The sequence below is a fragment of the Schistocerca americana genome, chromosome 1 (genome assembly GCF_021461395.2).
Source record: "Schistocerca americana isolate TAMUIC-IGC-003095 chromosome 1, iqSchAmer2.1, whole genome shotgun sequence".
NCBI lineage: Eukaryota > Metazoa > Arthropoda > Insecta > Orthoptera > Acrididae > Schistocerca > Schistocerca americana.
This window is the reverse complement of record NC_060119.1, coordinates 860689201-860711521: the sequence shown is the minus strand read 5'-3', so window position 1 is coordinate 860711521 and position 22321 is coordinate 860689201. Positions and strand designations below refer to the sequence as shown.

The following is a 22321-nucleotide window of genomic DNA, read 5'->3' as shown; positions in this document are numbered from 1 at the left end:
CGATATAGTCAAGATGTCGCAATTGATGTGGTGATGTCTTCTCAGGATGATGGCGGAAAGCAAATGTTAGTGGCTTATGGTCTGTGATGAGAGTGAACTGCTGTCCTTCCAACATGTGATGAATTTTCTTAATAGCAACATACGCAGCATACAGTTTGCGATCATATGTGGACCAATTCTGTTGAGATTGCGATAGCTTTTTACTGAAAAAGGCTAAAGGCTGCCAGTGCCTGTCTATTTGCTGTTGCAGTGCAGCACTGATTGCAGTTACAGATGTGTCGACCATCAGAGTGACAGGCACTCGCGGAACTGGGTGTGCTAACAATGTAGCTTCTGCGATGGCAGTCTTCAGCTTGTTAAATGTCAAATCGGCCTCACTGTCCCACTGGAGTTTGTCTTTCGGCTTTAGTGAACCTTACAAGAAATTATTCAGTGGTGCAGCTAGGAAGTCATGATTGCAAATGAATCAACGGTAAAAATTGGTTATGCCAAGAAATCTGTATAACTCTTTAACCATCATAGGCTGGGGAAAATTCAGTACAGCCTCTGCTTTCTCCTGTGGTGGCCATATTGGCCTTGAGCATTGATAGTGTAGCCTAGGAACTGTACTTCAGCTGCTCCAAAAATGCACTTCGATGGGTTGATGAGCAGGTCATGTGCACGTAAACAAGTGAAGATCTGTCATAAGTGAGACAGGTGTTCTGCCTCTAAATTTGAAATGACCAAAATGTCATCAATATACACATAACAGAAGTCTAAGTAATGTGTCACTTCACCCACGAACTGTTGAAACGTTTGTGCAGCATTACAAAGTCCACAAGGTATTTGGGTAAATTCAAAGAGTCTGAATGGTGTGCAAATGGTGGTCTTAGCAACGTCATCGGTGCCATAGGTATCTGGTAAAACACACAAACTAAGTCCAACGTAGAAAAGATTCGCTTACCGTAGACACTGAAAGTAATATCTTCAACATGCGGGACTGGATAATGATCTGGTATGGCTCTGGCATTGAACTGCCTGTAGTTGCCACATGGACGCCATCCGTTATTCTTCTTTGGTACCACATGTCGAGGAGATGATCAACTACTGCTCAGTGGGTGGTAGATTCCTTGTGTTAGCATGTACAAGAATTCCTGCTTAACTATCTTCAGTTTCTGGGGGGTCAAGCAGTGCAGTTGAGCATGCAGTGGTGGCCCAGGTGTAGTCAAAATATAGTGCACTGTTGAGTGCTGCACAAGTGCTAGTGTGGGAATCTGGCATGTGATTTCTGGGAACTGTCTGAGGAGCTCTACAAATGGAGAATCACGAGTAACCACTCATACTGCTGTGTCTTCCACACAACACACTCGACCTTGGCTAGCTAGGTTGGTAGCAGTGTCAAGAATGCGTTGGTGATGGAGGTCAGGCATGAGTCCATAAAATGATAAAAAATCCACTCCAAGTATGGGGTGCATCACATCTGCTACGACAAATTGCCATTCAAATTTGTGCGGCAGGCCTAAGTTCAAAACTAATGTGACATGACCATATGTTTTTATTGTGGAACCATTGGCTGTGAAAAGGTGACAGTCATCACATTTGTGACATGGCAGACAGTCAGATGGATAGACGGACACGTCAGCACCCGTGTCTACCAAATACTGTAACTTTGTGCTATGTTCCATTACAAACAGTCGACGGCTGCCATCTGGAGAGCCAATGACCGTCATCACTGACTTCCTGCTGAGTTTCCCTGTTCACATGGCAGTTTACACTTGCATGCTTTGGAAACATACCGTCAGTGATGCCAACAGATTCTTGCTGATGAAGGTGAATGTCTGCACTTACCTGATGAGCAGTGGTGAAGAGATTGGCGGCTGGTAGTCTGGGTCTGTAATGCAGCTACTTGTACGGTGAGCTCGGCAACCTGTGCTTATAGCATGGTGAGAGTGTTATCTGCCCGAGGTTGTGAGCAAACTGTTGCGACGCATGTAGATGGAAACATTTCTGCTATGCAATCCACGGTTTGTGCGAGTGCATCCAGATCACCAGCACACACTGTCAATATTTTCTGCAATTCAGGTGGCAGGTGTGATAGCCAAATATTCAGCAAAATGTCATCACTGACCACACTGCTCGCTAATGTACGCAGTTGGCTTAGTAGCTACGATGGTGTGCGATCCCCTAGCTCCTCTGTGTGAAGGCTTCCCCAATCTCTTTGCCTCAGACTGCGACAGACGGGTAATCAGAGCATTCTTGATGGTTGTGTAATGATCAGTACTTGGCAGTAACACCAATTCTGTGGCCATATCTTCATTGAGTGCAGAAACTACATAACTGTACTTAGTTTCATCTGTGGTTGTGTGTGCTAGCACAAATTGACTTTCTACTTGAGCAAACCACTGCACGATTCTGTTGCCAAAACGGTGGCAGTTTTACTGTTATGCGATTAATTACTGTGCCAGTAGACACTTCTGCAGTTAGTGGTGGGTCTGCCATTGTGAGTTACAGCGAAATGGAACATGGAAGGCGCGCGACATGGTTGACACAGATGTTCATATTTAACTTGACCTGGAATGATACGGAGCATTAGTGACCATCGAATTTCACATTAGTGACCGTCGGACATTATGTCGGGGTCACCAGTGTTGCGGGACTAGTCGTATTTACTTAATTGCAACATAATAACACACCGTAACTCATATGACTCCTTTACTAGAAAATTAAACAATGGAACAGCATAAAAACAAATGAGGAAACGTTAAGTCAGAGACTGCACCGTAGATAATAATTACAAATGGCAATCACTCACACACAGCATTACACTGGACGTAACACTGCACTACATAGTCTTACAGTAACCCACATGTTATCAAAGTAACAATTAATTATTTTTTTCCTTTTATCACAAAGTTGCAAAAATAGACCCACCCAAACTCTCCCTTGACTGCTTAATTTTGCACCATGTAATCTGTAAATGAGTAATGTATGTAATTATTTGTTGTTGGTGACTTTCAATAATTATATTTCTTTATTTTGTTTGTGCTGTATATATTTTTTAATCTTATTATTCAATATAAGTCCTTACAATCCACTGATGGATGATGTAACAAGTCAAGCTGGGATTGCCTGGCTTATTCTCATTTAACTCTTGATGCAAATTTCACTCTTTTTCTTTTACAAATCTCTTCTCACTAGTAATGCAAACAATATGTGTACATGAAATTAACTAATTACTTATTAAAGCAGTGTTTCACTAAATTTTATTATGCACAATGTAATTTACAGTCTGTTCATGACAACAGTGTAAACAGTCTATTTGGAAAAATTTAGTTGAAGAGAGATTCGTAATCTACTATTCTTGTAAAGCATGTATTCTCATGATGTACTGGGACACTAGTCCATGAGAATAGGACACAAGTCCAGCATGTTGCAGAAGCACCCTCCTGCAGGTGATGGGTCTTTTGGAGCCACTCACCAACATTACCAGAGAACAACAACATTATGCTGTTTCCATCACCAAGTCTGACAGCCACTGTCATGATAAAGCAGCATTCCATTTGCCTACAGGCGGCACTCGTGCCACTACTAGGAGATGTGGCAAACATGCCACTATTTGCTTCCACTGCATCACCAGCAAGTAGGACATGCCATATCTATGTACCTGTGTAGTATGTATGCCAATGCACATCCTTGGAAAGTCAGTCCCAGCTGCTGCCTCAACCAGGACTACACACCTCTGACGTAACAAAGAGAATCTATCAGTCAGCAATAAGCCTCTGTCTCAATGACTTGGTCTTCATGGCCTGAGGTGCAAGACTTGGTATCTGCCAGTTTATGGAACTTAGTGCTTGTGATTAACAGACTGCCGTTCCCTTGTTGTATGTCTGTACTTGTTCTTATTCCACTCAACAGTGATAGTAGTCAGCACAACATGAACAACGTCTAGATTTTTCAGTTTGCTATAAATTCAAGAGACAATTCACACAATTTCAGAAGGTTTTCATATTCTTTATACAAGACTTACATGTCTGTTGAAATAAAGCTGATATTGTTTTGTAATAAACCTGGAAACTTTGTTTTGCTTGTGGATTCCAGCTGAGGTCACAAGACATGAGAATTGTACCCTACTAAAAATTGTTTGTTCCTAGATTGGCGTGATTTATGTGAAAGCCTTCATTCTCCGTTTTGGAGCAAACATTAAAGTTTTTCTGTAAATTTAGTATTTCAAAAGTCATTCCTACCAAAAAAATTTTTGTTTTTCAGCATGTTCTGATCTAAAAATGATATTATTTCCAAAATTCAGTGCCATACTTTCATAGCCCTGGTTTTTCAGTTTCCAAGCAGGTACTGTTTCACTTACATATTCTGTTACTTTGTTAATTATTCCCATTGGAAAAGCCACTTCCTTGAAAATTCTTGGCAGACTTTGGGAATTCTTGTGCACATATACTACTTCCCTCTTATACATATTTTGGTGAAACAAATTTACTTCAATGCCTACAGTATTTTTTATCTTTCATTTTTCTATCTTCTAATGTTTAAAATGTAGTAGTCCTTTTTTTCACCATTTTATAATTTACCTTATACACTGGTCTTTATATAGGTGGTGCACATAAAACCATAGTCCGTCAGAGGGCAGCAAAAATGGTCACAGGTTTGTTTGCTCCATACTAAAGGAACCAGAAAGCTCTTGAAGACAGACGTAAACTACCTCACAAAAACCTGTTAAGAAAGTTTAAAGAATATATTACAACTCTCTATGTATTGCTCACATATGGATAATGAGGATAAGATTAAAATAATTACCGATGCTCATAGGTATTCAAACAATCATTCTTCCCACGCTCCATATGTGAATGGAGTGGGAAGAAACCCCAATAACTGGTAAAATGGGATGTACTCTCTGCTGTGCACTTCACATTGGTTTACAGGGTATAGATGTAAATGCAGACACAGAGGAGGCATCCTTGAGCCACCTGTGGTCTCTGGTCTGTTATAGATGAGTATGGGCAAGATTTGATATGTAAGAACTATATAAACGTCTGTACCCTTACACACTTATGCTCAATATACTAGATAACCTCATGGTACAACCAAGATACGGCATGCCACAACAAAAATGATCCTTTACAAATACTAAAAGGACTGTAATGTTAGACGGTTGTCAAAAAACACACTTCACACCATGTTTCTGCAGAATACAATCAATTCTGTTGGAAATACTACCTGCATAACACAAAATGGCTTAGGTATGACCTCATTAATTTCACCACTCATCTTATTCACAGTTGGTCAATAGTGCAACAATCATCTGATATGTCTTTCATTACAATGAATCTGGCATAAGATGACATTAAAATGCACTAACTCAGATAACAAATTTTCAGAGTCTGAAATGACATGGGCCCAATGAACCAAGTTATGAAGTACCACTTCAAACTTAGAAGGGTGGTGACAACTATCAGCCTGAAGACACAAATCTGTGTGAGTTGGTTTTCAACACATGTACTATCAACACTCCTCCTGAACAACACATCAAGAAAGGGAAGGCAACCATTCTTTTTCATCACTATTGTGAAGTGAATATAAAGGTGAACTGAATTGAGATATTATAAACAGCTGTTTAAATTTTCAATTCCTTGAGGTCAGACAACCTAGGTATCTAAGAAATGCTGCCAACACCATGCACATTCCTTGAAATCTTTCATAAATAGACAGAATAATAGATGCCAAGGAGTTCCCCGTTACAACTCCATCTGGCTGTTCATAGAACATACTGAATAAATAGTAAATGAAAGTCAAGAAACTGGCTTATTATTTCAACATCTACATCTACATCTACATTGATACTCCGCAAGCCACCCAACGGTGTGTGGCGGAGGGCACTTTACGTGCCACTGTCATTACCTCCCTTTCCTGTTCCAGTCGCATATGGTTCGCGGGAAGAACGACTGTCTGAAAGCCTCCGTGCGCGCTCTAATCTCTCTAATTTTACATTCGTGATCTCCTCGGGAGGTATAAGTAGGGGGAAGCAATATATTTGATACCTCATCCAGAAACACACCCTCTCGAAACCTGGCGAGCAAGCTACACCGCGATGCAGAGCGCCTCTCTTGCAGAGTCTGCCACTTGAGTTTATTAAACATCTCCGTAATGCTATCACGGTTACCAAATAACCCTGTGACGAAACGCGCCGCTCTTCTTTGGATCTTCTCTATCTCCTCCGTCAGACCGATCTGGCACGGATCCCACACTGATGAGCAATACTCAAGTATAGGTCGAACGAGTGTTTTGTAAGCCACCTCCTTTGTTGATGGACTACATTTTCTAAGCACTCTCCCAATGAATCTCAACCTGGTACCCGCCTTACCAACAATTAATTTTATATGATCATTCCACTTCAAATCGTTCCGCACGCATACTCCCAGATATTTTACAGAAGTAACTGCTACCAGTGTTTGTTCCGCTATCATATAATCATACAATAAAGGATCCTTCTTTCTATGTATTCGCAATACATTACATTTGTCTATGTTAAGGGTCAGTTGCCAGTCCCTGCACCAAGTGCCTATCCGCTGCAGATCTTCCTGCATTTCGCTACAATTCTCCAATGCTGCAACTTCTCTGTATACTACAGCATCATCCGCGAAAAGCCGCATGGAACTTCCGACACTATCTACTAGGTCATTTATATATATTGTGAAAAGCAATGGTCCCATAACACTCCCCTGTGGCACGCCAGAGGTTACTTTAACGTCTGTAGACGTCTCTCCATTGATAACAACATGCTGTGTTCTGCTTGCTAAAAACTCTTCAATCCAGCCACACAGCTGGTCTGATATTCCGTAGGCTCTTACTTTGTTTATCAGGCGACAGTGCGGAACTGTATCAAACGCCTTCCGGAAGTCAAGAAAAATAGCATCTACCTGGGAGCCTGTATCTAATATTTTCTGGGTCTCATGAACAAATAAAGCGAGTTGGGTCTCACACGATCGCTGTTTCCGGAATCCATGTTGATTCCTACATAGTAGATTCTGGGTTTCCAGAAATGACATGATACGCGAGCAAAAAACATGTTCTAAAATTCTACAAGAGATCGACGTAAGAGATATAGGTCTATAGTTTTGCGCATCTGCTCGACGACCCTTCTTGAAGACTGGGACTATCTGTGCTCTTTTCCAATCATTTGGAACCCTCCGTTCCTCTAGAGACTTGCGGTACACGGCTGTTAGAAGGGGGGCAAGTTCTTTCGCGTACTCTGTGTAGAATCGAATAGGTATCCCATCAGGTCCAGTGGACTTTCCTCTATTGAGTGATTCCAGTTGCTTTTCTATTCCTTGGACACTTATTTCGATGTCAGCCATTTTTTCGTTTGTGCGAGGATTTAGAGAAGGAACTGCAGTGCAGTCTTCCTCTGTGAAACAGCTTTGGAAAAAGGTGTTTAGTATTTCAGCTTTACGCGTGTCATCCTCTGTTTCAATGCCATCATCATCCCGTAGTGTCTGGATATGCTGTTTCGAGCCACTTACTGATTTAACGTAAGACCAGAACTTCCTAGGATTTTCTGTCAAGTCGGAACATAGAATTTTACTTTCGAATTCAATGAACGCTTCACGCATAGCCCTCCTTACGCTAACTTTGACATCGTTTAGCTTCTGTTTGTCTGAGAGGTTTTGGCTGCATTTAAACTTGGAGTGGAGTTCTCTTTGCTTTCGCAGTAGTTTCCTAACTTAGTTGTTGTACCACGGTGGGTTTTTCCCGTCCCTCACAGTTTTACTCGGCACGTACCTGTCTAAAACGCATTTTACAATTGCCTTGAACTTTTTCCATAAACACTCAACATTGTCAGTGTCGGAACAGAAATTTTCGTTTTGATCTGTTAGGTAGTCTGAAATCTGCCTTCTATTACTCTTGCTAAACAGATAAACCTTCCTCCCTTTTTTTATATTCCTATTAATTTCCATATTCAGGGATGCTGCAACGGCCTTATGATCACTGATACCCTGTTCTCTACATACAGAGTCGAAAAGTTCGGGTCTGTTTGTTATCAGTAGATCCAAGATGTTATCTCCACGAGTCGGTTCTCTGTTTAATTGCTCGAGGTAATTTTCGGATAGTGCACTCAGTATAATGTCACTCGATGCTCTGTCCCTACCACCCGTCCTAAACATCTGAGTGTCCCAGTCTATATCTGGTAAATTGAAATCTCCACCTAAGGCTATAACATGCTGAGAAAATTTATGTGAAATGTATTCCAAATTTTCTCTCAGTTGTTCTGCCACTAATGCTGCTGAGTCGGGAGGTCGGTAAAAGGAGCCAATTATTAACCTAGTTCGGTTGTTTAGTGTAACCTCCACCCATAATAATTCACAGGAACTATCCACTTCTACTTCACTACAGGATAAACTACTACTAACAGCGACGAACACTCCACCACCGGTTGCATGCAATCTATCCTTTCTAAACACCGTCTGTACCTTTGTAAAAATTTCGGCAGAATTTATCTCTGGCTTAAGCCAGCTTTCTGTACGTATAACGATTTCAGCTTCGGTGCTTTCTATCAGCGCTTGAAGTTCCGGTACTTTACCAACGCAGCTTCGACAGTTGACAATTACAATACCGATTGCTGCTTGGTCCCCGCATGTCCTGACTTTGCCCCGCACCCGTTGAGGCTGTTGCCCTTTCTGTACTTGCCCAAGGCCATCTAACCTAAAAAACCGCCCAACCCACGCCATACAACCCCTGCTACCCGTGTAGCCCCTTGTTGCGTGTAGTGGACTCCTGACCTATCCAGCGGAACCCGAAACCCCACCACCCTATGGCGCAAGTCGAGGAATCTGCAGCCCACATGGTCGCAGAACCATCTCAGACTCTGATTCAGACCCTCCACTCGACTCTGTACCAAAGGTCCGCAGTCAGTCCTGTCGACGATGCTGCAGATGGTGAGCTCTGCTTTCATCCCGCTAGTGAGACTGGCAGTCTTCACCAAATCAGATAGCCGCCGGAAGCCAGAGAGGATTTCCTCCGATCCATAGCGACACACATCATTGGTGCCGACATGAGCGACCACCTGCAGATGGGTGCACCCTGTATCCTTCATGGCATCCGGAAGGACCCTTTCCGCATCTAGAATAACTCCCCCCCGGTATGCACACGGAGTGCACATTGGTTTTCTTCCCCTCTCTTGCTGCCATTTCCCTAAGGGGCCCCACTACACGCCTGACGTTGGAGCTCCCAACTACCAGTAAGCCCACCCTCTGCAACTGCCCGGATCTTGCAGACTGAGGGGCAACCTCTGGAACAGGACAAGCAGCCATGTCAGGCCGAAGATCAGTATCAGCCTGAGACAGAGCCTGAAACCGGTTCGTCAGACAAACTGGAGAGGCTTTCCGTTCAGCCCTCCGGAATGTCTTTCACCCCCTGCCACACCTTGAGACGACCTCCCACTCTACCACAGGTGAGGGATCAGCCTCAATGCGGGCAGTATCCCGGGCAACCACAGTCGTAGTCCAATCAGGGGATGCGTGGGACGAGCTGCCCGTCCCCGAAAAACCCCCATCCGGAGCCCCACAGTGATGCCCATTGGCAACAGCCTCAAGCTGTGTGACCGAAGCCAACACTGCCTGATGCTGGGAGCGAAGGGATGCCAACTCAGCCTGCATCCGAACACAGCAGTAACTCAATAAAGCACGGGAATGTGAGTGAAGAGGGAGACTACAGGAAATCATACTAAAATATCAGATTCATTCAAACACAATCCCCCTAACTGATATAAGAAAACCACAAGGTTCTTAATGTGATGTGCACTTCGACCTATTAGTTGTCTCAACAGCACAGCAATGAGTTTTGCTACATGGTATGCTGCGGCACCAGTGTTACTGACAATATGCCTAAGAGGAGCCACTTGTTTGTGGATCTTCAGAAGTACACAAAATCTAGGGGAGGACATCACAATAAGAAATAAGACTTTGAATAGTCTCCTATGACAAGGAACTTTTTTCAGTGTGTTGTTAGTCTTCCTCTCAATCCTTTTAATTGGATCAGTACTGAGGCTGTGATACACTGGCTCAGATAGTGAACACTGCAGCTTTTGAATGTAATTCTGCTTATACAATAGTAATATTGAAGCAGGCAAGATAACAATATCAATATCCAGCATGAGGGAACACAAAACAGTCCTCTCAGCTGCTGTAATATTACTCTTGGGGAATATGCTCGGTCAACATGTGATGTTTCTTTCCTAACAACCTTGACAGTATCTGCAGATAGTTTAAAAATAGCCTGTTCAACAGAACTTATAAAATAAACAACTGGTAAAAATTTAGGCGTTAGACTGTAGTTTAAACCTTTCTCCAGATCGAATAAAACTCTGTGATCTTAACCTCTTTCCTTTAGATTCATCACACAATATCTACTTTTCCAAGTCTTGGAAAAGTTCAAACTCAGCTGAATGCTGTGCAGTTACAGAACAAAATTCCCATTGACTATGACAAAGATGTACCATACAATCAGTCTTAAGAAAAGATGGGATTTTCAAAACACTCATCAAAGGAAGCTAAATCAAGTCCCTGGAGACAAAATCCTATTGTGAGTGACTATAAACGATCATTTTGGAAATAAGAGCCAAACCACCGTACTGCTTGATGTGATTATCAGCAGGAGAATTACTGTGTGCGTAACTCTGGGAAATATTCAAACAAAATTATGGTCTTGACATCATAACAAAAGTGAAAGTGCACATTGCAATCTCTGTCTTCTACTGTGTAATTTGTCTAACTTCTGAAAGCACTGATACTTGCCCCCCCCCTCCCCCCTCCCCCCCCCCCCCCCATATAGGTAAAGAAAGTGAAACTTGAGATTCTCTCAGCATATAAAATGTTCAACCAACTTACAGGAATGTAGCCAGCTGAGATATTCAACAACTGCTAATATGTTGACAGGTGCACACCCCATCTCTCTTTTCACTCTCATTTAAGTCTGATCATTACAGTTAATTGTAGTTAAGCCTATTTTGGATTAATGAATCTATTTTGATATCCATTGACATACACTTACTTTTTAATTAATGATCAGTTCTATGAACAGACAGATCAAGTGCGCGACTGCTACGGTCACAGGTTCGAATCCTGTCTCGGGCATGGATGTGTGTGATGTCCTTTGGTTAGTTAGGTTTAAGTAGTTTTAAGTTTTAGGGGACTGATGACCTCAGATGTTAAGTCCCATAGTGCTCAGAGCCATTTGAACCATTTTGAACAGATCAAGTTATGATGGGGAGCAGACAGTGGTCATGTGTGTGGGTTGTGCTTATGTGAATGTGTGTGTGTGTGTGTTTTCTACATAAGAAGAATGCATTTTGGCCAAAAGCTAAAATGTATAGCAGATTTTTCATTGTGCCTGTCTGGGACTCAACATGTCCTGTATTTGGTGAGTAGCAATCCATCCTTTTTATAATATTGTTGTTACTCCATCCTGGACTTTCATTGTTTGAGAATTTAAGGAGCTTTTTAGAACATATTAATTCAGTATGCCTGGATATTTACTTCACAATGGTGGTGGAAAAGGGTGTCTGCCTTTCCTTTGTTGATGTGTTGGTCAGGAAGTAGGTTGATGGTATGTTGGGACTCATCAGTTATAGAAAGCCAACTGAAAATTATTTGTATTGTGTGAAGGGCTCAGTGTGAAGGGGTGCTTCATACCTTGCTTCATAGTTCCCAAGTCATCATAGACCCTGGAAGTTTGTGAGTTAACACATTCAAACTCATCTTTTTCCAGATCTGTTGTAGTAAACACACATGTGTTGCACCACCAACCAACCGTGAATCAGGTGGGTGATGGAAATAATTAGGTAGCACTAAGTCTATGGTCTTTTTGCCTTACACAGGTAGCATTTCCAACAGGATTCCTCATATTTTGGGGGAACATGGTGTGAAGTGTATTTTTGACTACCATCTAAGATTAGTATTGCTTTAGTGTCCTTAATGGATGAATGTTCACATATGTGGGGTGTCTACCATGTGCCTTGTAGTTTTGGCATGTCATACATCGGCCAAACCATGAAGACCATGGAGGATTGGTGTATTGAGCATAAATGTTACATATTCATATAACAGCTGAGCAAATCTGCTACTGCAAAACAATGCTTTGGTACCACTGCCCCATGAAACGTAGCACACATATATTGTGCTGTACAATTTCAGCTACTGGGATAGTTTATGAATGAAAAAATTGAGATTAAATTAGCAAGTGACCTTATAAATAGAAGGCAGTTTTCTCTTAATTTATGTCTGAAGTCTTGTTCTTTCTCTGGCCGAATAACACAATGACGAAGATAATGCTCTGTTCTCAACTGTTGTTAATTATTGTTCACTACCAATAACTTCTGACATTGGTAATCTGTGGCTGTTAAGTGCCACGACTTGTTTACAGAGTTTGTGTGTGTGTGTGTGTGTGTGTGTGTGTGCGTGTGTGTGTGTGTGTGTGTGTGCGTTTGTGGTCCTTCTGCATATACCATATTAAGTTCTTGGTCAGTGTAGCCAAGCATACTGAGGTTTTAAATTTGCTTGCACAGTGCTCTCTCATCACACTTGTGTCTAGAAAATGACAAGGTGTGCTTCTATTGAAATATCAGTGGATGTCATAGATGTCACCTGGCTGCAGTCCCTAAGTTAAGTTCTTACATTTATTATTTATTATTGAAAAGGCAAAAAGACATTTTCAGGCTTACATGGTTTAGATGTTTTTCAGTAACAGATTTTGCTCCTTTACTTCCTGCAGAACAACCAACAATAGTTTAGGTTATATGGAAACTTTTTTGCTAACTTCTCTTTCAATTCTGAATTCCTCATTATTCTGCTTGAATCTAATGGAAGCTGAAGAACTGATATATATTCTTTAGCATACTAAAATAGAAATAATCAATGGATAATTTCTCATGGACTGTCAGTACAGATTCTATCAAAACTGAATTGAAAACTTCCTCAAAACCTATGAGTCCCAGGAAAGTGGCAACTTGTGCAAATTATTCTGTTACTATGTTATTACTTGAAAATTTTCCATTTTGTTACATCCATGTCCAAAGACAACAAGCTGCTTATCCTGAACAAAATCAAATACTTTTATGTGTTACTGATGACAATTTTAGTGAATTTTTTTACATTAGAAAGAGGAAGCTAACATATTTATGTAAGAACAGCAGCAGTAGTAGTAGTAGTTTTATTCAACCACAGATAAATTTCACAAAGATATTGGACCTGTCTCAGTATCACAGAAGGAAAGTATGTATTCATAGATTTGCAGGTCTTGTTTGACATGGATGGGCAAATAGCTGGCTCTCGCATTGGGCATTGTAGTACGAACCATCATGGCCTTTACATTTTAATTTAAAGAAATTATGAAAAATATAATTCAGAGATGCCAGACAGAGATTAGAACCTCTACCTTCCCAAATATAAGGCCACTGTAACTTCATTCTATTTATGCCTAATGTACAATACAGTCTTGTTCATACATTTGAGCAAAGTAGTTATTTCATAGTGTAGAAAGCTACCACTACACTGTTCATTCTCTTCTCGGGACCAATTGCTGCACACACGATATTCATATTATTTTATATCATAAAAAGCTGATGCTTGACTATTCATTTCACAACAGCACAACAGCAATCCTGCACATATCACACACACACTATCCATTGGCAACAGGATCATGATGATGATGTTTGGTTTCCATTTTGTGTACCACAACTTTCTATTCACTTGCCACAAAATTTGAATCAACAGCCCTCCATAACAAGTTCAGTGTGGAACTCAGAAAGAAGATAGGTGTAGTAATAAAAAACGCACAGCTCCTGTATCAAGTTTTCCAGGGAATATCTCACCTATTACCTATTCTGTGTCATCTAAGTAGTCCTTAACTGTATAGAATGTATAGTTTACCTAGCACTTTTTACAGCCTTTTTAAATAACTTACAAGGGAACCCTCCATACTGTAAATCGTGGATTTTTATGCACTTCAAATATGTTGTAGAGGCACTTACCCTGAGTACCTAGCTATCTGCTTTTTAGGAACGGGCCTTGGTTTTTGAGAAAATCGATTTTGAAGTTCATTGCGTGCTTTGAATACCTGTAACATTAAGATATATTCTGAGCAATTCAGTGTGGTGCAGTGGTAAAGTTTCATGGCTACTGCACTTGAGGTACCGTATTCAAATGCTGCTGGCGCACACTTTTTTTCTTCCAAAATCGACCGAATTTTTCAATTTTATTTCAAAGAATATCAACAAACAATGTAAGGTGTGCAAAATTATAAAGATATATTCAAATGCTAATTTTTTATATAATCATTCCGGTTGTGGTTTACAGTTGGAGTTCCAAATGTTCGTACAACAGTCGCTTCTTGTATTACCTGAATTCGATCTCTGCCCATTTATGTATGCAAGAACTGTCCAGAAAAGTTGGTCCTAATGTTCAAAAACGAGTAGATGAATTAACTGGGAAATAAAGAAATGTAGTCATGTCCTGCACGAAATCTGGGAAGTTCACAAAACTGGTGTAAGAAAAACTTTTGTGTTATGTCATTCTTCCGTACGTGGGACACAAGAAATTTTTGTACATTATTGATTCATTGGGAGGGCAAACTGATTCAATTTTATACAATCATCTATTCACTGATGAAAGGAAAGCGAGCACCTGAACCCTAAAAGTGGTCCCACCAAAGTGCACTGCTTACTGCCAGCCCTGCGAAGTTTATTTTTACCGACAGGTGAAAATCTTCATGAAAATTATTCAGAATGCTCTCGACTTGATGAAAGACAATAGAGAGATCGCTTCTAGGGAAGATTTGATAAAATTACATTCACTAATCCTACATAAATTCAGCGCACCTAATTTTGGAAGCATGATTAGATATGAATGGTTCGCATTGAAATTAGCAGATGAAAGAGAAATCTTTCTGAATGCAAAAGAATTGTGTTTCCTTGTATCATTCATGAAGAAACCATGCACCTGCAAGACAGTTGATTTCATAAAATGGGCATGGTGCTGCGAAAATTTGTGCTTCAGTTGTTTCTATGATAAGTATCACCCACAATATTGTTCTGGCACATCAAGCAATGTGGACAATGAAAAATAAGATTTTGTAATATTGTATGACAGAAAAAATTAATACCTAAATATATGTTTATACTTTTGCACACCTTACACTGTTTGTTGATATTCTTTGAAATAAAATTGACAAATTTGGTCAATTTTGGAAAAAAAATGTACACCAGCATGGTAGCCGTGAACCTCTACCGCTGCACTATGCTCACTTGCTCAGAATATATAGGATGTATGGGTGTACATAGTGCACAATGATTTTCTCAAAAACCAAGGCCCATTGCTAAAACCAGATAGCCAGGCACTCAGGGTAAGTGCCTCTACAACATTTTTGAAGCACAACCAAATCTGCGATTTACAGCATGGAGGGTCCACTTGTTAGTTTTAGTAATCTCTTAATATTTTAGGCAATTTATATTACAATTTTATTCCTTGCTATAAAATGCTGTTTAAGTTTTACATTTGTCCTTTCTTGGTAAATATGAGGGGCAGTCAAATGAAAAGAGCACACACAACACAACAGAACATGGAATGGTTACATTCAAAGGTAATCAATCACCACACATGTTAAGACATTTATCTCACTGGGAGATAACATTATCAATTTCTGTTTCATCTCTGGCAGTTCCTCAGGCAACTGAAACCAAAGTCCATGCATGTCTTTCTTCAGGTTGCCAGAGATGTGAAAATTGTATGGTGGAAGATCTGAGCTGTACAGAGGATGTTGCAGTGGTTCCAGATCAGATCACTAAAATGTAACCTTCATCCAATTGGTAGTGTGATGGCAGGTGTTACTGTGCAATAGAATGATCCTGTCCAACAATCTTCCAGGGTGTTCTCATTTTGTGGTCCACCAGAGTTTCAGCAAAGTGTTTTCATAGGGCAGTGCACTGATTGTGCTTCCACACTTGAGGAACTCAATGAGCAGAGGACTCCTGCAGTTGAAGGAGGTCATCATGACCTTACCAGAACCTGTATGAAGACCTTTTGATCCCTTTGGCAGGGCAAGATGTCGGAAATTTCCACTGTTGGCCCTGCTTTTTGCCCTTAGAGTACTGGAATGCTGCCAGAGAGAATAATCCTGTTGCATGATCTACACTTCAGCGATTTCAGTGAGAAGTACTGCAACCTTCTCCATACAGCCCAGATTTTTCACCATGTGTTTTCACATCTTTGGTGTCCTGAACAAAGACTTACATGTATGTCAGTTGGAGTTGGACCAAAAAGTGAAAGAGTGGTTCTGCATGGATCTGTCAGTGACAACCAACGTTCTAATAAACAGGAGCTGTTCATCTTGCCTCCCAGTGGGACAAATGTCTTAATGTGTGTGGTGATTACTTTTAAATGGAACCATTTTATGGCCCCATTGTGCTGACTATTCAGTCTAGATCTTGTTCTATTGGACATAAATGTAAAACACTAAAATGTGTCCCACCGACTATTTAATTACTTAAATTCCTTGCCTGTAGTTCAGAGAATAAAATTAATTTTTGATGTAAATTTGTATCATACAATGGAAAATTATCATTGGGCTGCACCACTTCTTAGATTGAGTTAATTATGATTCTTGTCCATAATAGCTAGGGATAAAACAAGTAGTTCAGAAAGAGAGTTCTCTGAAGAGAAAATCCTAAAAATTTGTATATCTCTTGTAGGTTTTGTACTGCAGGATGAAGTCATACTTGCTGATGTTCATAAAGGTTGGGGATTACAGAGATTCTTGTTATGGCCAAATGCTGCAGAGCTTTACTACAATATTTGTTCCATAAACATACACTGAACCATTATCATTTTGTGAGTTGTTATTTTTCTCTCTGTATTAGGTAGTTTAAAAGGAATTTTCCAGTGTTGTATATATTGAAAAATTAAAAGTAAAATGATAGATATTTATCTGTTTCTAATTCACAAATGACAGCTCGAAGGATTTTCATAATATTGGTCTTACCCATGTCATAAATGTGACACCATTTTCACCTGTGATAAGGAAATGTTCATTTCTCTTAGGCCGAAATGTAACATTCTTGACAACACCCAGATCATTTCCCAGTTGACAGCTGGCTGTAAAAGGGAATAAATTCATTTTACAATTAATCATAATGATAGGACTTTGTGTAATGGTATTTTATTTACAAAATTAAAATATCACTATACAAAAATTAAAAAGTATCTGCACAACATTTCAGGAAACTAAAATTCAGAATTGAACACCATATGTAAATATGTCATACTAGTGAGCCAGGCAGTGCCTTGTAACTGCTAAATATACATGAGAATTGGACATATGTCCTGATATTCTTCCCTCCCCCCCTCCCCTCCCTCTTTGTGTCCATCTCCTCCTCCCCAATCTCACACTCTCACTGTCCATGCCCTACTTCTCCCTCCTCTCTCATCACTTCCTCCCACTTCTCTCTGTCCATATCTTTGTCACTGCCTCTCTTTCTCCATCTCTTCTTCCCCCTCTCTCTGTCTATCTCCTCCTTCTCCTTCTCTCTGTCCATTTCTGCCCCCTCCCCCCCCCCCCCCACCTTTGTCCATTGCAGTGCAACATGGGCCATTAGTGAGAATGACCTATGTTCCACTGAGGACGCTCATGCTAATGAAAGGTTATCATGTCTCTTATAATCTTTTTATGTTGTGGAAAAAAATCCTCTGTGCACTTCTGAACTGTGATCTGTGAATTTGGTATGTATGCAGTGACATAACACAGCAGCAGCAAGGCACAACATGGTGAGTGTGATAGCACTTGCTGGATGTAGATGTTTATGCCTTGGTAACTCCCCTTGAAGGTGTCATGAGCAGCTCAGAGAAAATGTTCATAGGACAATGTAAATTCTCAAGACAAATGAAAATTTTAAATCTTAGATCTGAAGTTGAGGTCTCATGTGATCAGGTTTAGAGATCAATGAGTTCGATCTTTGGATCTGTCTTCATAATTCATGTAAATGAATGAAACAATACAGAAGATTATGGCTGACAATGTGTTTGTCATTCAATGTCTAGAAGTAGTAAGACACTTTCAGCCTCACCCTGCCTGGATACAAAGTCAAGAAGAATAAGTTCATGCACAGCCATGGTATGGAATAGTTGAACCATTACACAAGAAAAAAGACAACCATACTGGAAGAAGGACAATCAAAAGTAACTTAGACCTCATCACACTGACTGATCCACCACAAAGCGTTCCCTACTCATGGTGTTACAGCCAAGGCACTGCACAAATACAGGAGGAAACATGGAAACATAAAACCATCACCTCCTACTCTCTGTCTTTGTCCTGTAGCTTTGTGTATTGCTACTGCAAACAAACAATTTATTTGTAACTGAAGTCACTTTAAAATTAATGCATGAATTGCTTGTCATTGTTATTACATGGAGTACAAGAGAGACATTTCTAGGTACTGGATCTGCGGGGACAGTAGTCAGTGACATTATTTCTCACACTATGTATGTTTATTGGAAGTGTCATGCTAAACTTTGAAGTGAGTCACTCAACAACTTTCGAAATTTTTAATAATAATGTTTTAATAAAAATATATAGTTTATATCTGTTCAATTTTTATTAGGACATTTTGTAAAAAAATTGAAGTAAATTGGTAAATAATAACTTTCTGAGGATTTTCTAACAATGTTTCATTTATACTTTGTAATACAAGATTATATAGCTTATGTCCATCCAATAAAGATTTGGAGTAAACTGGACAATAATTTTTCCAGATTTTTACTAACAATGTTTCCCCTATTTGCCCATTATGTATTATATAAATATTTATAAATTTCATACATATATATCTGTCTGAATGTTCATTAGAACGTTGTGTAAAAATTTGAAGTAAATCAGTAAAAGGAATATATATTCAAAATGTTTCTTGGAATATTGTTTAAAAATTTGAAGTAAACTGGTAAGGAATGTTTCAAGATTTTTTGCTAACACCTCATGATCTTTATATATGTTTGTCCAAATGTTTATTGGTGCATACTGTAAAAATTTGAAGTAAATCAGTGAAGAGTTTTTTGAGAGTTATGGAAGCCTCTTGTCTTTGTATAGTAGCATAGATTTATAACTACTTGTTTGACTTAAGGGCAGGCACAGGGCAAAATTGAGGAAAATTTCGAATTTTTTTATTACATAATTTATCAGATTATTTGTTTAAGAATAACACTGCAAAGTTTTATAATCAAATTCAGGCTGTAAATATGTTTTAAGAAAATTTGTTTGGGTGTCTGCATCTGCCACACGCCCTGTTTCTATGCTATGATCCACACCTTCTGTATGCCAAAAATTGAAACAAATTGCAATGAGTCTGGCAAGCTGTGAGGAAGATTATCTTTGCTTATTCCTTTGTTTACAATGTGGTTTTATTAATAGTATGTGCTACAAACTTATTTCAGTTTTAGTTTTGCATATATCAAACTGTTTCACTTGAAATGGGTTGTAACAGTGGACACACATATTCAAAACAGTGAGGAAATGTCAAATTTCACATGTAAAAGCTACAGGAAATTTAAATAACAGTGTTACAGATGATGCTCTTAAGTGTGAAGAACATTGTGTATGCCTTCACAGCCGGCATCTTCATTATTTAAAATTTCTGGGCTGGGAGACCATGGTTGATCTGTAAAACTTCTTTTTCCTGACATTTTGTTGCCAACTGTGGGCAACATCTTCCAAGATGAGTCAGTGACTGGCTGCCAGCCCACGGAGGTCCCATTTGTATAGAGCACATAGAGGGCAGCACCATATGGCATGTGGGGCTGACTGTAAGTCTCTCTCTGACTAACATCATTATTCAGAATTGAAGGAAATCGATTGTCACATCATTGGTGCAAAGTTGACCACCACACGTTGTCTAACTTTAAACCTTCCTCTTTTTGATTAAAATTATTGTGGCATTTCTGAATCTCAATAGCTTCTTTATACATACGTGCATAATAATGAAATGTCCTGGCTAGCACGCTCGTCTCACAAAATTTTATTTCATGATCACCGTCTTTAAAAACATGTTCTGCTACAGCTGATTTGTCGGTATTTCCCAGTTGACAGTTCCTTTTGTGTTCATTTATGTGGGTATTGACACTTGTTTTCATTGTTCCAATGTAAATTTTCACACAGCTACACATAATTTTATACACCCTAAGAGATGCTAAGGGGTGTCCAGCATCTTTTGCCGATCTTAAACACTCACTAATCTTCTTGGTAAGTCTTAAGAGTGTTTCAACTTGAAACTTGGCCAAAACATTCTCAATATGGTCTGTAATATTGCGAATAAATGGAAGAAAAACTTTTCCAACTGACAGTTGTTGTTGTTGAATGTTGTCAGACACTTTTTTTTTGGGATGGAGTGCCTCATATGTAACGCTTTTAAGCATATTCAAATGACAATATTTTGTACTAAATGTGTAATAATATGATTATGTGATTTATATATGTGCTTATTTGCAATCAGCATGAGGCAACTTTTTACAAAAATATATGCATTGACATTGGAAATTGCTGTTCGTGAACTAGTATCATGTAAATTTTATATAAATTAAAATAAGTAATGTAAATCATGGTACATTAAAAAATTCTAATGACAAGAAATGTTCTCTTGCAGTGTAAAAAACATAAATTACAAAAATTCCAAGTACATGCTACCAACACTGAAACACTTGTATGCGACATTTCAATAATATGTCCATTATAATTATCACGTGTTTTGAAAACATCGATGCAATTGGCCGCTGTCCATCGCTGTCGATCGCCGTTGCCATCACCCAGTAGTGGGCAGGTGGTACACATCTTCTTTAACACCAGCATCCATATGCCGTTTAATTTCACACCCTCCTCCTTACGGTTGAAATTATTTGGGTGTTTAGCGATTTTGATTGCCTCCCTCTAGAGCCTTTTGTAATATCCGCTTGTGGCCGCTAGTACATGCATCTCCTCGAAACGAATATTGTGGTTCCCTGGCTGGAAAGCATGCTCATAAACATCACCACAGCTGTATGGGATCCTATACACTCCAGCTTTTTCCAGTGGTTTGCGAGCGTCCTTGCCAGGCTTAAGGTATTGGGGCAGCGTGGGAGCGCGCGGACACGGAATTTAGTGGCAGTCAGTAGTGAGCCAGTGGGTGTGTTGGACCTTCCATTGAGCTACGGACCCCCTTGAAGATGTCTCCCGCAGTCGGAGATGAAACGTTGGGAATCAACACAGAATTCATCAACCGACCACAGCATAACAGCCTGGATAATTATAATGGACATGATATTTCCAGCCGTGAAAGTCTACATTTTAATATTTCAATAACAGTAAAGCAACCACGGCATAACAGCCCGGATAATTATAATGGACATGATATTTCTGGCCGTGAAAGTCTACATTTTAGTATTTCAATAACAGTGAAGCAAATCAGATAAATTCATGAACTGAAAAAAATTACACACATCAAAATGGAATATCTCAAACTGATAGTGTAACATGTCCAATATTACTGATTTTTTAAGGTTCTGAGCTTGTTCAGATCACTAATAGTAGTTTTGACCATTTGTAATGCTATATCATCTACACTTTGAAAGTTTAGCAAAAATTTTCTACTGGTTGTTGCCTTACATTTTATGAATTTTCCAACTTAATCTATACCTTACTGATGGTTGTGCTTAAACAATTCTCTCACACCCATTACTATGCACCTAATGGTTTATAAGGCCTTTACATAACAATTTACATTAAAGAGATGTTTTAAATAAGAAGACATATAGTTCACTAAAAACAATGTACCATTTCTTTATTTCACATTTCTTCTTTTTTTCATCATTCTGACTACTAACTTTAATTACTACATCAAACTTTCCCTGTTCCTTGCTGCATTCTTCCATTTAGGAAATGAATACTAAACTTTCAATCAAAGTGCCTCTATTACAGTTTACTGTGTCCATTTGCTAGCAGCAATACCTACTCAATCCCACATTTAGACATCCAACTTTGATTCATAAAGATGATTTCATGGCTAAACAAGCACAACGTTTCCACATCATTTTACATCCTGCAGTCATCCATGAACAACTTACAACTACGAGATCTCATGAATAACTACAGTTATGATGGTAACATTTCAATGTGATCAAAAAGACTGACAGCTTACTCTAAACATGGACGTACATAAGTTTTACATATCACTAAACACAAAAATTTAATATACTAAAGGTGATTCATTCCTCCATGGACCATGAACCTTGCCAAGGGATGGTGACTTGCATGCCTCTGT

At 39.5% G+C, this 22321-nt stretch overlaps 1 protein-coding gene across 1 annotated transcript in view; it reads right to left on the bottom strand.

Moving 5' to 3' along the window:
- LOC124594726 (cilia- and flagella-associated protein 251-like) overlaps nt 1–22321 on the bottom strand; it is a 367330-nt gene that overhangs the window by 162964 nt on the left and 182045 nt on the right. The window contains exon 6 of the mRNA XM_047133097.1: nt 17023–17135. Within this exon, the coding sequence (XP_046989053.1) occupies nt 17023–17135 (113 nt within the window). The remainder of the gene's footprint in view (nt 1–17022; nt 17136–22321) is intronic.